The 17,637-nt window shown below is 42.5% G+C and overlaps 2 protein-coding genes across 2 annotated transcripts in view; one reads left to right on the forward strand and one right to left on the reverse strand.

The window, feature by feature from the left end:
- SNRNP40 (small nuclear ribonucleoprotein U5 subunit 40) overlaps positions 1 to 8,377 on the reverse strand; it is a gene marked incomplete at its 5' end in the record, with an annotated part of 38,791 nt that extends 30,414 nt beyond the window's left edge. Inside the window, 4 exons of the mRNA XM_079728481.1 lie at positions 1,970 to 2,135; positions 3,774 to 3,867; positions 5,109 to 5,238; positions 8,234 to 8,377. Of these exons, the coding sequence (XP_079584607.1) occupies positions 1,970 to 2,135; positions 3,774 to 3,867; positions 5,109 to 5,238; positions 8,234 to 8,377 (534 nt within the window). The remainder of the gene's footprint in view (positions 1 to 1,969; positions 2,136 to 3,773; positions 3,868 to 5,108; positions 5,239 to 8,233) is intronic.
- Positions 8,378 to 15,371: 6,994 nt separating this feature from the next.
- ZCCHC17 (zinc finger CCHC-type containing 17) overlaps positions 15,372 to 17,637 on the forward strand; it is a 48,995-nt gene continuing 46,729 nt past the window's right edge. The window contains exons 1-2 of the mRNA XM_079697461.1: positions 15,372 to 15,640; positions 15,778 to 15,898. Coding sequence (XP_079553587.1) covers positions 15,833 to 15,898 — 66 coding nt within the window. The 5' untranslated portion in view covers positions 15,372 to 15,640; positions 15,778 to 15,832. The remainder of the gene's footprint in view (positions 15,641 to 15,777; positions 15,899 to 17,637) is intronic.

Genomic DNA, 17,637 nt, shown 5'->3' on the forward strand with positions numbered 1-17,637 from the left:
GAGTTCTCATCACAAGAAAAAAATTTTCCCTTTTTTTTCCTTTTTGTTGTATCTATATGAGAAGATGGATGTTGGTCAAATCTACTGATAATCATTTCACAATATATGTAAATCGAACCATCTTGCTGCATGCCTTAAATTTGTACAGTGATGTATGTCAATTATTCTCAATAAAACTGGAAAAAAGAAGATGTTCTATATCATATATCATTGGGAAAATGCAAAGTAAAACGAAAGTAAGATACTACTACACACCTATTAGAAAGGCCAAAATCTGAAACACTGACAACACCAAATGCCGACAAGGATGGGGAACAAAGGAACGCTCATTCATTGCTGGTAGGAAGACAAAATGGTGCAGCCACCTTGGAAGACAGTTTGGCAGTTTCTTACAAAACCCTTAGTGCACAATCCAGCAATTGTGCTCCTCAGTATTTACCCAAAGAGTTAAAACCTTAGGTCCACACAAAAACCTACACACAGATGTTTAGAGCAGCTTTATTCATAATTGCCAAAACTTGGAAGCAACCAAGATGTCCTTCAGTAGGTGAATGGATAAATAAACTGTGGTACATCTAACAATGGAATATTATTCAGCACCGAAAAGAAATGAACTATTAAGCCATGAAAAAACATGGAGGAATCTTAAATGTATATTACTAGGTGAAAGAAGCCAATCTGAAAAGGCTATACACTTTATGAGTCTACCTATATATGACATTCTGGAAAAGGCAAAACTAAGGAGACAGCAAAAAGATCAGTGGTTCCCTGGGGTTGAGAGGAACGAATAGGTGGAACATAAAGGATTTTTAGGACAGTTTAAATACTCTGTATGATACCATAGTGCCAGATACATGTCATTACACATCTGTCCAAACCCATAGAATGTACACCACTAAAAGTGAACCCTAATGTAAACTATGGACTTTGGGTGATAATGACATGTCAACGTAGGTTCATCAATTGTAACAAAGGTACCACTCTGGTGGGGGAAGCTATCCATGGTGGGGGCAGTGGTTATACGGGAAATCTCTGTACCTTCCCCATAATTTTGCAGTGAACCTAAAACTACTCTAAAAAAAATAAAGTCTTGGGACTTCCCTGGTGGCGCAGTGGCTAAGAATCTGCCTGTCAATGCAGGGGACATGGGTTCAAGCCCTGGTCCGGGAGGATCCCACATGCCGCAGAGCAACTAAGCCCGTGCGCCACAACTACTGAGGCTGAGCTCTAGAGCCCACGAACCACAACTACTGAAGCCCACACACCTAGAACCCGTGCTCCACAACAAGAGAAGCCACCGCAATGAGAAGCCCATGCACTGCAATGAACAGTAGCCCCTGCTCCCCGCAACTAGAGAAAGCCCACCCGCAGCAACAAATACCCAATAACAAAACAAAAAAAAATCCCATTCCAGACCTACTAAACCACAATCTGGGTATTTTTAGCACGTTCTTCACGTAATTCTGATATGCATACAGGTCGGAAATCATTGGACTAAATGACTTTTAATACCCCATCCTGTTACTAAAACCACATACTATATAGTCAGTATATAAAACCTTTTTATTATACTGACTATAATTACACAACAGTCTTGTAAGACATGTATATTATTGTCAGCGTTCTAAACACTGATAAGCTGAGGATCAGAAAAGTGAACTGCCTATGGTCACACAATTAAGTAAACAGCTAATTGGACAGAATCCAATTATTCTTGGATGGTGGTCCATTTTATTCCAAGTCACAATGGTTCAACAGTTATAATATTATTCTGTAGGATACCTAAAAAAAGAAAAAAAACCTCAACTGCTTATTATTTTAAACATATTTTAAATCGTGTCTGTTTTGGGAAATGTCTGATGAAACAAAGTTGTGGAGAGGAGGGTAAAGCACAGGTGGGAAGACAAGATAAGATTCACATTATGTCACCTCAGAAACCCTCAACACACAGACAGACACCACCACCCACCTTAACTGTACCGTCGTCACTGCCAGTGCAGACAAGCTGGGGACCCCTCCTGGCCGGATAACAGGAATTCACAAAGGAAGTGTGCCCCTTCAGTCTTTTAACCCTCTCGCCTGTTTCACTATCCCACACCGCCACAGTTTTATCCGTGGATGCTGAGAAGAGCATACTAGAAGGTGAGAGGAAGAAGAAAAAAATAAGTGAAGACAAGGAATAGCGATCTATCTTCCCCACTTGCCAAAACGTGCCAAAGTTTTCAAGATCACTAACATGTTGTGCTCTGACAGCTTGGCACCTGATGCTGGAATGCCTCACCTTACTGAACAAAACCCTAATCATGCTCTAGACCCAGTTATAAGGTCTACCCTACGAAATGTAAAACAAATTTCCCTCTGTCAGTCCCCACATTATACATCTAATACAGCAGTCTTCTCAATCTTTCCCTCCTTTTTTGATATACAACACTTTACACATCCTCCCACTTGGAAATGTTTAATCACTCCCTGCTGCAGAGGTGAGACACACTGTAGCAATTCCTGACCCAATGGCTTGGTAACTCTCTTTCTCTAAAACTCAAAAGCTTTTGTCTCTGAGGATGATTTCTAAGTTATGATTGAATTTACAATGCTTTCTTTACTCAAACAGGAAAAATGTATACAAGGCTATGCACCCAGTTGTTCAGGGAACCCTAAAATTTTTAGGTCAGAGCTGTAAAACAATAAATGTTTACTGAAATACCGAATGGGATTAATTAACTTTGTATAACCACATTTTTATATTATCTGTAGTTATTCTAAAGTTATGCAATTGTTAAAATATTTATAATAAATAGTATGTTATAGTAAACAGATATGACAGGTGAATAATGTTAAGGGTAAAAAGCAGCTGACAAGATTGTACAAGTAGTTCCTTTTTTAAATTTGACTGTGCTGCGTGGCTCGTGGGATCTTAGTTCCCCGAGCAGGACTGAACCCAGGCCACGGCAGTGAAAGTGCTGAGTCCTAACCACTGGACTGCCAGGGAACTCCCACAAGGAGTTCTAATATATATAAAAAAAACAAACTTTTTTGAATAGGAAAAAGGCTTTAGAAAAACATATCATAATATTAACAGTGATTATCTTTGGAGTGGTAAAAATGTGGGCTATTTGGTCATTTTCCTGTTTTTGAGTTTTCTTGAAATAGATTATTTTATTATTACTTTTATAATAAAAGTTGCTAATTTCTATACATGTAAATTACATTTTATGTCTTAAAATTTTTTTTTCTGCGATGTTGATATGTTAGATAGAGGTGATGTGTCTATAAATGCATACATGGAACAATAAACACCTTACTTGGGTTACAGTGATAGGATAATAAAGTGGTTGTCCAAAACGCATTTTTTTTTTTAAACATCTTTATTGGAGTATAATTGCTTTACAATGGTGTGTTAATTTCTGCTGTATAACAAAGTGAATAAGCTATACATAAACATATACCCCCATATCTCCTCCCTCTTGCGTCTCCCTCCCACCCTCCCTATCCCACCCCTCTAGGTGGACACAAAGCATCGAGCTGATCTCCCTGTGCTATGTGGCTGCTTCCCACTAGCTATCTATTTTACATTTGGTAGCGTATATATGTCCATGCCACTCTCTCACTTCATCCCAGCTTACCCTTCCTCTTCCCCGTGTCTTCAAGTCCATAAAACGCAGTAGTTTTTGACAGCACAGTCTCCTGAGAGAAAACTCAGGGATGAAATGTGAAAGGATGCCAAGAAGAATTACTATAAGAAGCAGTTGTCATCCACTACGCAGAATACTCACCTGCCGTCTGTGTTATAATGCAGTTCCATCACTGCTCCACTGTGTCCCTTCAATGTAGCATAGTTATCGCAGTCACCATAGACATTCCACAACACTGTTAGGGGGACAGGGGTTCTGTGAGCATTACTAGGCAAAAGAAAACTCATTATTGGCCATGGAAAGGGTACTTATGAATTCACTAGAACAACAATTCTGAAATTATACTCCTTTGGAACACTATTAGTTCTATTAGCTAGATCAATTTTCCTCACATTAAAACAAAAATAATGCAATATTTTCACATTTCATAAAATAAAAACATTTTAGTTAATGGCTATAATTTTTTAAATCTTAAGTGTTTTTCCTGTACTTTTAAGAAGTTGGCACTCACAGCTACTGTCTGCTATGAGTAGAAGCAGACTGCAAAATGATGGTACTTATGGGAAACTCTGGAAACTGTAACTGACTTGAAGGTCACAGGAGAATGACTTTATACTACATTCACTCATTGCAAATGTACTAAATACCTATGCCAGGTGCTGGGGTAAAATAAGGTAAATGAATAGACACAGTTCCAATCCTTAGGGAGCCTGGTCCAGAACAGAGTGAAGTTCGATGAGTGTTATTAAGGAACACTCTATACACAATAAGGTATTTAGAGTTATTTTCCTGCTGATAAAACTGTTTCTAGTTTGTTCAATGAAATTAAGCAAATCAGTAGTTCAAGTATGTTCTGCAAAGATCCTTAAGCCTTCCAGAGACTTGGCCACTACTAAGTTTAAGGAACACAGAACCAGAACACCAAAATCAAAACAGACATCATCCACCCTGAGGCACAGTTATAAGCAAAGAGCCAAAAGACTCCTCTTGACCAGTAGCTGAGAATCGGGTAGCAGATCCTATTGATGGACAGGTAGATTATCCAAGTGAGTTGCCACGTCAGGATTCCCTCCTTCCGTTTCAAATGCTAAGATTCTGAGGGAATGGATCAAGAGGAGAGCCTCAATATCTTTGGGAAAAAGTTCTCTCTCTCCTCTTTACTCCCATTAGCCTGTTAAGCCTAGATCTCCAGTCTTGCTAAATCAGCTCGAGATTTGCCTGCATGAGGACGATGTTCTCAAACTAGAGCGACTCACTTTCCAACTGGTAACATAATTCCTTCTGTATTTACCACATGGACCCTGAGTTCTACACCCCAAATCATTCAGCATTTTCATGACCCTATTTTAGCATATTAGCCACATAGTTTGTTATGTGACCAACTTAGACTTATACTCTCTATGGCACTGAAGGTTTAAAAAAGTAATCACTATTTGGCAGAGAGCAATTACTCCAGATTCAAAAACTATGCCTTACATATCAGTCGGTCAAATCCTGCAGATGCTAAGGTGGATCCATTGGGGTGAAACTTGCAGCAATACACCTCCCCTTCATGTCCAGAGAGAAGCATGATTGGGGCTTGAAGGGAGGAACATCTTGGAGGCCCCTAAACAAAAGAGAGAATTACAGAGTAGTCACTACATACAGGCAAAGGATACTGAAAGGTCAGGGAATGGGGAGTATAAGGAAAAGACAAGGGAAACTGATTGAGTATATTTCTGCTGATTTAGAGAATGGCAACTCTTCGCACATAACTTATGTCTCCAATTTGATACTCTCCTGCTGAAGTTTCCAGTGTCTATCTGTTATACTAACTCTCTTCCTCCCTCACTGTGCTCCCATGCCATACCCAACCTTTATTTATTTATTTATTTACTTACTTATTTATTAAATTCAAGCGCTCAGTTGCCTGCTTGCCTCTTTTCAAGTTTGACCTCATTTCTTAGGCTGAGTGCCCATATTTTTTTTTTTTTTTTTTTTTTTTTTTTTTTTGTGGTACACGGGCCTCTCACTGCTGTGGCCTCTCCCGTTGCGGAGCACAGGCTCCGGATGCGCAGGCTCAGCAGCCATGGCTCACGGGCCCAGCCGCTCCGCGGCATATGGGATCCTCCCAAACCGGGGCATGAACTCGTATCCCCTGCATCGGCAGGCGGACTCTCAACCACTGCGCCACCAGGGAGGCCCTTGAGTGCCCATATTTTTGTCTTATCATTGTCCTACATCATTTTATAAAAATTAATTAATTAATTAAATTATTTATTTTTGGCTGCGTTGGGTCTTCGTTGCTGCGCACGGGCTTTCTCTAGTTGCTGTGAACAGGGGCTACTTTTTGTTGCGGTATGCAGCTTCTCATTGCAGTGGCTTTTCCTGTTGTGGAGCATGGGCTCTAGGCGCGCGGGCTTTAGTACTTGTGGCATGTGGGCTCAGTAGTTGTGGCTCATGGGCTCTAGAGCGCAGGCTCCGCAGTTGTGGCGTGTGCACTTAGTTGCTCCGCAGCATATGGGATCTTCCTGGACCAGGGCTCGAACCCGTGTCCCCTGCATTGGCAGGTGGATTCTCAACCACTGCACCACCAGGGAAGCCCTATACCCAACTTTTAACTGCTCAAACACATTAAACTTTCTGCCTCAGGATCTTTTACACTTGTTGTTGCCCCTGACAGGAACCCCCTTCCCCTAGATCTTCCTATGTGTGGCTCCTTTCAAATGTTTCCTCTTCAGAAAGTCTTTCCTGGAACACTCAAGCTCAAGCAGCACCCTACCTCCCCTCTGCATTCTATCAACCCTACTGTATTCTCTCACAGCACCTATCACTAACTGAAATTACCTTCCTTATGTGTTTGTTTACATTTTGTTTCCCCTGCCCTGCCACTAGAGAAGCTCTGTGAGTGCTGGAACCCTACCAGTGTAATTCTACACTGTTTTCCCAGTTTCTAGTTTGATGAATGAATGACTGAACTAAGCTTTCCCAAAATCCTGCAGGGTACAGTTATTAAGCAAAGTAGTTTTGATTATGGTCTTGGACATTAAGTCTAGGCTTGGGCAATTCAAAGAAACCTGGGCTGATATTCTTACTTGTCAGACAGAAGAACAAGTACACTATTAATAATCCCCAAATCTCTTCAGTTTTCCAGCTTACTCATTTACTCAAAAAATACTATGTGTCAGGCACTGTTCTACGCACTGATAAAACAGGATTGAACAAAATAAACAATGGAGCTTGTGTTCTAGTGGGAAGGAGGGGCAGAAAGGAGGGAGGGAAGGCAGAAACAAGTAAAACATAAAGGTGGTGGTACGTGCTATGGAGAAAAACAAAGCAGCAATGTGGGTTAGTGAGCACAGGGTAGTGCAGTTTAAAATAGGCTCGTCAGGAAAGCCTTCACGGAAAAAGTGATACTTCAGCAGAGGTTGGGAGGAGTTGAGTGTGTAAACCATGTGGACATTTGGAAGAAAAGTAAATCCTAGTGGGGGCAGCAAATGCAAAGGCTTTGTGGCAGGAGCGTGGAAGCCAGTGTGCCTGGAGCAGGGTGAGCAATGGGAAATCGGTAGTTCAGAGAGGTCAAGGGAAAGAGGGCAAAAGATTGTCAGGATTTCAGTTTTACTCTGAATGAAATGAAAAGCTAGGGAAAGGTTTCAGCAGGGGGTAATACGATCTGATGTTTAGAAGGATTCCTCTGGCTGCTGGATTGAGAACAGACCAAGCATCCGTGAACAGAAACAGGAATACCATTAGGATCCTACAGCGATAATGCCAGATGAGATAATGATGGTTTAGACCAGGAGCTAGTGATGGAGCTGGCAGAAGTCGTAGCAAGTCTGGATATATTTTGAGGACAGTGCCAGCAGGTTACTGACCAGCTGGTTGAGGAGTTGGGGAGGGGGGTACATATATTTCTTCAGCTGAGCCTAACAGGACCGAGGGAGAGGTGTGATCACCACCTCTATCGGACAAGAAATGTAGATAAGAGCATGGATTCTGAATTTAAAATCTGTTCCTATCAGTTACTAGATAAGTTTGTTTCCCCATCTACAAAATGGGATAATAACAATTCCTAACTCTCAGGCAGTTACCAAGATTAATGGAGTTTTCATATACAAAGAAAGCACTTAGTACAAGAGCTCAATGGATGGTAACTATTCCACGGTTGTTACTAATACTAGTGCAGAGAAACAGAGGGAAAAGCAAGTTGCCCCAAGTCCCAAAGCGAGCCAGTATCTTTCATTTCCTTCTTTCCTTCCCTCATTCATTCATTCATCCATCCACTCTTCCAACTTTCCTGAACGTTTATTCTATGCCGGATCCCTGGAACATTTAAGATTCCAAAGCCCCGGTCCCGGTTTTGAGCTCAAGGTCCTTAAGCCTAATTCTAACGCCTCCTCACAGGGCGGTCGAGATGCCGAAAACGGGCGTCAAACGGGGAAACATATGGAGCATCGCAGAGTGTTGGCCGCTCTTACAGTGCTTTTCTGCTTTAACTCCAGGGTGAGAGAGTCCCGTTCCGACCCCGCAGTGTGGGGAAAGGGCCGGTGCGGGATCACCAGGTGCAGCGCTGAGGAGAGAGGAAGAGCTGAGGGCCGAAGGCCGCCTGCTCCCTTACTCACCGCTTGCAGCAGAGCTCCCGGCGCCGCCTGCTGCTGCCCGGCTCCGGGGCCCGACCCCGCCGCTCCCAATAGCAATTCATGCCGCGGCCGCTTGACTGGGACCAGCGGCAACTCCGGGGCCTTTCGCTTCTGCTGTTCTATCATGGCGGTAGCCGCTCTCCTCAAGCCGCCACTGACCGCGCTGACACCCTCAGGCACCACACGATTGGCTCCAACTTAGTCTTCCCCCGGAACTTCCGGCTTAGAGAAACCAATCAGCTTCCAATACTCCCCTCTGCACCGCCCCCTAGGGAGTCTCCTGTTATTGGTCAGTTCTTTCTGCCCTTATGAGAGTACTATTCCAGGATTGGTGAATAGAGCTGGAGTCCCACCTAGGCGCGCTGTGTCCTGTGGGTGGAAGCTCGCTGACTGGGTTTCGGTGTTGCGCGCAATGCTGCGGCGTGGAGACCGGACGCTGACACAGAGTAAGTGTAAGGAAGGTCGGGGGTGAGGGCAGTGGAATCTAGAGGCGGTGCCTCCGTTATGTGGTCTGAGGCTGGCCCTTCTCAGCTGCAGGTTTGATGGCAAGGGGCAGAGGAGGGGCCCCGAGTTCCTAGCTCTGGTGTGTAGTAGCCTGGGTTCCCTTTCTAGGGCTGGAGCAGAGCTTTGGGGTCTCTGCGCCTGCCTGGGGCCCTCGACGACTGACTTCTTCAACAAGAGCCTTCCTTGTCGAGCCCTGTGCCAGGCGCTTCCAGGGAGAAAAGGCCTGTCTCCCAGCCTCCACTAGGGTCCTCTGACTGAGGAGGCCGACTTGTTTCTGCCATGATTCTGCAGCCTTTTTCTTTTTTAGCGCCTGCTCAGTACTCCTGAGAGAGACGGAGATGAAAGAAATGTCCGACTCTCGGCTTCCAGAGCACAGCCTTGTTGAGAAATTCGGATTCATACCTGTGAACTAGGCCTTCTCCTTAATCGTGCAACTGATATTTATTGTGCAAAGCACTGGGGAGACATTGTGAACCAAACATGGTCCCTGACTTCAGGGCTGTTAGTCCGGTGGGGGAAACAGATGCTCACCAATGATCTCACTAAGAAATGCAAAGTAAGTGCTGCCTACGAGAGGAAGCTGGTGTTATGAGTGCCTGGAATAAGCAGGAAGGCTTCTCTAAGGAAAAGATGCCTGAACTGATACCTGAAGGAACAGTTCTAATTAGTTGGGTGAAGAGAGGAAGGCAGCATATGCCATACAGAACAGCATGTGCAGAGGTCCTGTGGCAAATGTGAGGAAAGTGACTAACAGGCACAAAGAGGCCAGTGTGGCCAGGACAAAGGGAACAGAGGGGAATGTGGTACAAGATGAAGCTGGAGGCGGGCAGAGGCCAGACTTTGTAGCTTTTCCTTTAAGACTGATGGGAAATCACTGAGGGTTTTTTTTGCAGGTGGTGGGGTGGGGGAGGCAGCTTGATCCCTCAGGCCTTAGTAGTATGAACAGATTGGAGGGGAGATGGATGCAGATAGACCACTTTGGTGAGAGTTGTTGGCAGTGAAGACTGGGGTATTGGTGGAACTGAGAGCTAGATATTTCCTAGACTCCTCTGCACCTAAGATGAGAATTGAATTTGGAAGTGAGAGGAGGAGGAGAGTGAGAGGCATGCCATGTTGCTGGCAGATACCATAGCAGAGGCCGTGAGTTTCTTAGTCATCAGCCTTTTGGTTTCATGACTTTCTGCAATGATAGCCATGACTTTCTTGATCATGGCAAAGACTGTTGTTTTGTGGGTTAGGAGGTGTTCCTGGGAAGTTCTACCAGTACTTCCTACAGCCCTTGCAGTAATTTTGTAAGTCACATAATACCTGGCAATAAATCCCTTTCTGTTTAACCTAGCTAGAATGTGTTCCAATATGTGCAACTGTACTTCATCAGGGTAGGGGTACTGCCAGTTAGATGAGCTATAAATACAGAGTTAAAGGGAAGTTAAGCTATTGTTTGAATGATGGACTCTGGAATCTAAGCTGGATAGGGAGGAAAGTGAAGAAAAAAAGAGGGCTGATAGATTGGAAGAAAATAGAGGTCAGTAGATCAGGATTCTGATGAGGTCAATGAACAGTATTCTCTGCTAGAGGACTTCCGTTTATCCTTTTTTTTTTTTTTTTTTTTTTTTTTTTTTTTGCGGTATGTGGGCCTCTCACTGTTGTGGCCTCTCCCATTGCGGAGCACAGGCTCCGGACGCGCAGGCTCAATGGCCATGGCTCACGGGCCCAGCTGCTCCGCAGCATGTGGGATCTTCCCAGACTGGGGCACGAACCCGTGTCCCCTGCATTGGCAGGCGGACTCTCAACAACTGCGCCACCAGGGAAGCCCCCGTTTATCCTTAAAGACCTACTCAGTTGTCACCTTTTAAACTTCCTTGCTTCCCCCAGGCCCTTCTTCTCTTTCTTGTTTTCTTAATACTTTGAACCTAATCACTAGCACTGATCATACTGCATTGTAATTGGTCACCATTATCCTTACACGACTAGGAAGCCTTTGATGACAGGGACTGTGTTGAAAAGAATGGTTTAGTGGCAAGTGTGTGTGGCTCTTGGAATGGCCTAAGATTTATCTCTTTCTAGCTATGAATTTTCGACAAGTTACTTCATTCCTTTAAAACAGAGATATCTATTTTGTAGAGTTGTTTTAAGGATTGAAAGGAGGTTTATGGGGACTTCCCTGGTGGTCCAGGGGTTAGGACTCTGTGCTGCCAATGCAGGGGGCCTGGGTTCAATCCCTGGTCAGGGAACTAGATCCCGCATGCTGTAACGAAGAGCCCACATGCTGCAGCGAAGATTCTGTGTGCCGCAACTAAGACCCGGTGCAGCCAAATAAATTAAAAAAAAAAAAAAAAAAAAAAAAAAAGAGCTACATACTCTTCAAAATTTAGATGTGGACTGTGAATTCTTTCTGAGGCAGTGTGGAATAGTGGTTGAGAATGAAGGCTCTGTCATTATTCTGTCTTTGATGTGTCCCAGTATTTTGACTTATCAATTGATTCGCCTCAATTCTTATACATAACTTAAAAATAAATTAAAATCACTTTAACTCTCAGAGGTCTCTCTAATTGGTACTGTTAAGTAAAAACAGTAAATCTAAATCTTAAACTTAAAAACAACGACAAAAATCTTGGCCAGATCAGTGAGGTGACACATGAAATGAGTTTCAAAGGGGCTACATATTATCTTTCCAATTTAATATTATTCTATGAATTGCTCATTGCTTGAGGGGAAGGAGGAGAGGACGTGGTTATTTTTTTTCCTAATTGCAGGCACATTAAAAAAAAAGCTGACAACACAAAATTATGGAGGTACAGTACAAGTAACACTTCTTAATGACTCATTTGAGAGTTAAGTTGCTGACTTGATGCCCCATCACCCATGAATACTTCAGTTTTCCTATAATCATGGACATTCTTCTATATAACCATAATATAACTTCTATAATCCGGAAATTAACATTGCATAATTACCTCTAATCCTCAGGTCCCGCTCTTCCATGTTTGGGCACCGACTCCCCATTCTGGATTGCCCCAGTGTGCAGACACCCTTATAATCCTGCTTCTCCCCACACTGGGTTGCTCTTTGTAGATTTCCTCCTCGCCCAACATAAGCTCTGACCTCACTCTGGGCTACCATTCCCCTGCCACAGCTCCCATTCCCATTCCCACGCTATACTTTCCTTGCTCTGCCCTTTGTTTTGGGAAGGAGGTGGCTAATAAATAACTGGGTCCTTATTGCTTCCCTCCATATCACAATTGTTTAAAACATTCAAGTAAAATGAAATGCGTAAGGAATTTTTTGTTTCTAGAACTATTGCAAGGCAACTTCAAATGGTGTACCTCAATCCTTGTCAATTTACTTGCTCTTTTAAGTCTATAGATGTGGTCCTATTGAACTACACTATATCTGTCTCAATGTTTTATAAACTTTTTAAAAGCAGCGGGACTATTTTTTCCAAATGAAATGTTACATAGAAGCTTAATAGGTACACCAGATCAAAGCAGAATATTAAAAGTAGGCCTGTTAAAAGTAGGCCTTCCTCATGTAACCTCCCTTCCCCCTTGCTACCATGACCCACCCCAAAGCTGAGAGGGCAAGTGGGAATCAGCAATAATCACCCTCTGCCTAATGACTGAGGAGAGGCTCCTAGCTTTGCAACTGCTCTGTGTGGGACTTCCCATAACTCAGATTTATTTGGGGTTGTTGTCCCCCACCTTTGGTATGGAGGCTGTCCTCTGGTTGGTTGACCTAGGGCCCTTCTTTGGCCTTCCTGATCCTGTTTTCCCTAGATACTTCAAAACTGACTTTTTAAAATAAACTTGAGTTAACTGAGAAGCTTCTGGATAACCACTGTACCTCCTTAGGTAGGTTTTTTCCTAGGTATTTTATTATTTTTGATGCGATTGTAAATGGAATTGTTTCCTTAATTTCCCTTTCTGATAGTTCGTTGTTAGTATATAGAAATGCAGCAGATTTTTGTATATTATTTTGTATTTATATTAATTTTGTATCCTTCAACTTTACCAAATTCATTGATGAGCTCTAGCAGTTTTTTGGTGGCATCTTTAGGATTTTCTATGTATAGTATCATGTGATCTGCAAATAGAGACAGTTCTACTTCTTCCTTTCCAATTGGGATTCCTTTTGAATACCCACCCTAGAACAACCCTAGGTTTCTACAGAATATAATTTTAAAAAAATTTAAAATACCATTTGGGAAGGAGGTGGCTAATAAATAACTGTGTCCCTGGCAACGCTTTACAATTCTGAAATCATAAGCCTGTTACTGTTGTATAACAGGATTTCTCTCAAAAATGCATGCCAATTTCCTGCTTGAAGAATTGCATAGGGTTTCTCAGGCTACAGTTCTACAAAAGGAGCAAATAGGGGAGCTTTAAACTTAGCTGTTCATACTCTTATCACAGCAAAAATCTGTACGAAATAACTTGATTGTATTGCTCTTTCTGTGACCTTTGTTTAAAGAAGAACAGTTGATAGACTAAGTTGAGCTTAATTTCGATGTCCTAGCTGCTGATGCCTCTGTGGATTCTGTACCTCACGAGTGCTCCTAGAATTGGAGGGATAATTAAGGTTTCTTGATAGAGTTATTGGCCTCAGGTTAATAACCTTTGTTCTAGGATATGAGGTGAGGATTCTGGGCAGAGGGAAGGGAAGGACAAGAGGTGAGACTGCATAGCTGGGAGTGGAAGAGGCAGGATCCACCCAGGCTGTGGTACTTGGATTTAAGCTGTTTGTCAGCCATTTCTCAAGAACTGACAAATCTGCCTTCATTCTATCTGTGTGCTTTTAATAAAGTAATAAAACCCACTTCTGGCTGACGTAAACAGAAAAGGGCAAGTTTATTATAACGGATACAGGTTGTCTTATGGAACTCAAGGACAGGGATGTTCCTGGGCTTTGGGATGATACTAGAACTAGGATTTGGAACCTGACAGAATTTTCTTTCATTTCTGTTTTAAGTGAGGCAGTTCAGTTAATGGATGGTTATTGTAAATCAGGAAGACTTTCCAAAAGTAAGACCTGAAGTAATCATCTGAAAGTGTAGGGGTGTGCTCAGGGTTGAGGAGAGAAGGAGGTATTTGCACACGAAAACCCAAGGAAAATAGAGTTTCAGGTCTTATTGATGTCAAGTAATTAGGAGGAAAAAGAGAACTGAGGACTGTACCATTGACTTTATCTTTATGTAGCAGTGATTTATGCAGCAAGTAAAGGGGCATGGTTAAGAGCCACTAGATTGCTGGTTTCTTCCCTGTTTAAAACCAGAAGGCTGAGCAAGAGTACCTCTAAGATCCCTTCCAACTTCAAAGCTCTAAGACTTGGTACTCTGGCAGCATCAGCATCACCTGGGAGCTTGTTAGAAATGCCCCCGGAATTCCCTAGTGGTCCAGTGGTTAAGAATCTGCCTTCCAATGCAGGGGACTCGGGTTCGATCCCTGGTAGGGGAGCTAAGATCCCACATGCCTTGGGACAACTAAGCCCATGTGCCAGAACTACTGAGCCCACGCACCACAACTAGAGAAAAGCCCGCTCGCCTCAACGAAAGATCCCATGTGGTGAAATAAATAAATTAAAATAAATAAATAAATTAATTTTTTTTGAAAGAAAGAAATGCCCACTCTCAGGCACCACCCTAGACCTACTGAGTTGCAGTCTGCATTTTAATATGATTCATAAATAGTTAAATAAGTTTGATGCATCCAGCAATGGATTATTATATAGGCATTAAAAAAAGGTGTGTGTGTTGGTGTATGAATTGCTAAAAAATAATATAAAATGGCTATTAATATTAATTAATGGTTTCATGATTCCATTAAAAAACCTACTTGTACATGTAAAAAAGTCTGAAAGGATATAAACCAAATTGAATTATAGATGCTTTTCTTTTCTTCAAATTAATTTGTTATCTGAACTTTTAAAATGAGCATGTGTGATTTTAATTTCATTGGAGAAAAACGTAAGCTATGCTTTCTTTCTGGTTTTTTTTGGCTACACCATGCACGGCTTGTGGGATTTAGTTCCCCGAACAGGGATCGAACCTGCGCCCTTGGCCATGAGAGTGCAGAATCCTAACCACCAGACCACCAGGGAATTCCCTGTGCTCTCTTTTTGAAGTCACTTCAGATTTAATGCCTAGAATAGTGGTTAAAAGCGTGGACTCTGATGTCAGCCAGAGTTTGACTCTACCATTTTCTGGCTTTTTGACATAGGCCTAATAAGTTGGCCTCTGGAAGTCTTGGTTTTCTTATCTACATAATATGATAATTAATAGAACCTACATCTTGAGAGTTTTGAGGATTAAATGAGATATTGGATGCTTAGCACAGTGCCTGGACATAGTAAGTGCTTGATAAATGTTAGCTGTTATTACTATTATTATTCCTTTTTTACAGATCCGTTCACACCCTCCCCCACCACAAGCCTTCCCTTGGCAAAAGAATAGCAATAATAACAATAAAAACAAAACAGTAGGCTAATGGCCTTGGTAAAGTATCAAATTGAAAAGAAATAAGATCAAGGTTTCCAAAACTCCCCACAGATATGGTGGACAAAAGAGGTTTGGATAAAAGTACATGGTGGGGACTTCCCTGGTGGCACAGTGGTTAAGAATAGTCCACCTGCCAATGCAGGGGACACGGGTTCGAGACCTGGTCTGGGAAGAACCCACATGCTGCGGAGCAACTAAGTCCGCGCGCCACAACTACTGAGCCCGTGTGCCACAACTACTGAAGCCCATGCGCCTAGAGCCCATGCTCCACAACAAGAGAAGCCACCGCAATGAGAAGCCCCTGCACCGGGAGGAAGAGTAGCCCCTGGTCGCTGCAACTAGAGAAAGCCCGCACACAGCAACGAAGACCCAACGCAACCAAAAATAAATAAGTAAATAAGTAAATTTAAAAGTACATGGTATTAAATCTAACGGTATTATCCTGTAGGGACAACCTGTGGATCGGCGGCACATTTTTTTTTTTTATTGCAAATGTCTCTCTGTTACCTGTTCTGTTTCTTTGTGACAGGACACTTGAATTAGCTTTAGCAGAAGAGAAATGGAGGAACCATAGAACATTAAGGATGAATTCAGGAAGACCCGAGACCATGGAGAACTTGCCTGCTCTCTACACTATTTTCCAAGGAGAGGTATATTCTTTTGGCTTTGAAAACTTCCCATTTATATTAAGCGTTGATTGAAGGTGGAAAGCAGCTGGGTTTGGAGCTTCTGTCCACTTGAGAATGTCTTGAACATTACAGTTTAAACAGGAAGGGCTAGCAGAACATCTGGCTCCCACATGTACCTCCTCTGAGCTCCAGACTTCTAACTACATACTTGGCATCTTCATTTGGATACCTCACAGCATCTCTAATTTATGCTTTTCTCTCTTTTTTCGGCTGTGCTGCATGGCTTGCAGGAATCTCAGTTCCTCGACCAGGGATTGAACCCGGGCCACAGTAGTGAAAGCCCATAATCCTAACCACAAGGCCATCAGGGAACTCCCTCTAATTTATGTTTTAAACTGTATTTTTGGTTTTCTCACCAAATCTGTTCTTCCGGTCTTTCCCATCTCAGCAAACGAACCCATTATTCATTCTGGTACCCACGCTAGAAATCTGGGCATCATCTTTGATTTCTTCCCTTGATTTGATCTTGTTTCCCTCCCTCTCCAGTCCATTATCAAGTACTGTCTTTCTGCCTCCCAAATATGTCTCTGGTGTCTATACTTCTTTATCCCTTTGGCACCCCATTAGTTGAAGTTTTCATCTCTTGCCTGGCCCTCCTGGGCTCCCTCCTCCTTTTGTAGTACACTTCCAATCTGTTTTTCCACATTGCAGCCAGAATAACAATTGATTGATTGATTGATTGATTGATTTGGCTCGCTGCACAGCTTGTGGGATCTTAGTTCTCTGACCAGGGATTGAACCCAGGCCCTTGGCAGTGAAAGCCCAGAGTCCTAACCATTGGACTGCCAGGGAATTCCCCAGAATAACATTTTAAAAACAGATTGGACCAAATTGCTTCCTTGAAGTTCTTCTAGGCTTCTCATTATACTTGAATGTATCCAAACTTGTTTTCATGACCCTTACCTGACTTGGCTTCTGCTTACTCTGGTAGTGTTGTTTAGTTCCACTTCCACTCTACTCATGCTGTAGCCACTCTGGCCTCCTTATAGCTCCAAACATCTAAGCCTGCGTCCTTCTCAGGACTTTTACACATGCTGTTATTTCTAACTGTCCCATTTTCTCACCAACTTCTTTTCATCTTTTAGGTCTCAGCCCTAATGTCATCTCCTCAGATCTTTTTCCCACCATAAATAAATAGGCTCATGTTATATTTATTTTGTACTTGTTTAAAATCTTTCTTTCTCAGAGTACACTAAGCTCCATGAAGACAGAGCCCTGTCTGTTTTGTTTACTGTTGTATATCTCAGTCCCAGGTAGGTGGGTAGAAAATAGTAGGTGCTCAATACACCTTCATAACTGAGCGAATGATCAATCTTTGAGGGAGGAGACATAGTATTTGTTTAGAGAGCAGAGGCTTTGGAACCAGGCAAAACCTGGATTCCATCCTAGCTCTTTTACTTACTAACTGTGTGATCCTTGAGATCATCACTTAATTTCTTTAAGCCTCAGTTTTCTCTTTTGTTAGATGGAGATAAAAACAACTTTCATAGGATTGTGATGATGGTTAAACTATCATCTATAAAAACACAATGCCTGAGACATAGTAGGAATTCATTAACGTTATCGCCCTTTAAAAAATTTATTTATTTATTTATTTATTTATTTTTGGCTGTGTTGGGTCTTTGTTGCTGTGTGCAGGCTTTCTCTAGTTGCAGCCAGTGGGAGCTACTCTTTGTTGCGGTGCGCAGGCTTCTCATTGT

This window comes from Hyperoodon ampullatus (assembly GCF_949752795.1).
Source record: "Hyperoodon ampullatus genome assembly, chromosome: 2".
Taxonomy (NCBI): Eukaryota; Metazoa; Chordata; class Mammalia; order Artiodactyla; family Ziphiidae; genus Hyperoodon; species Hyperoodon ampullatus.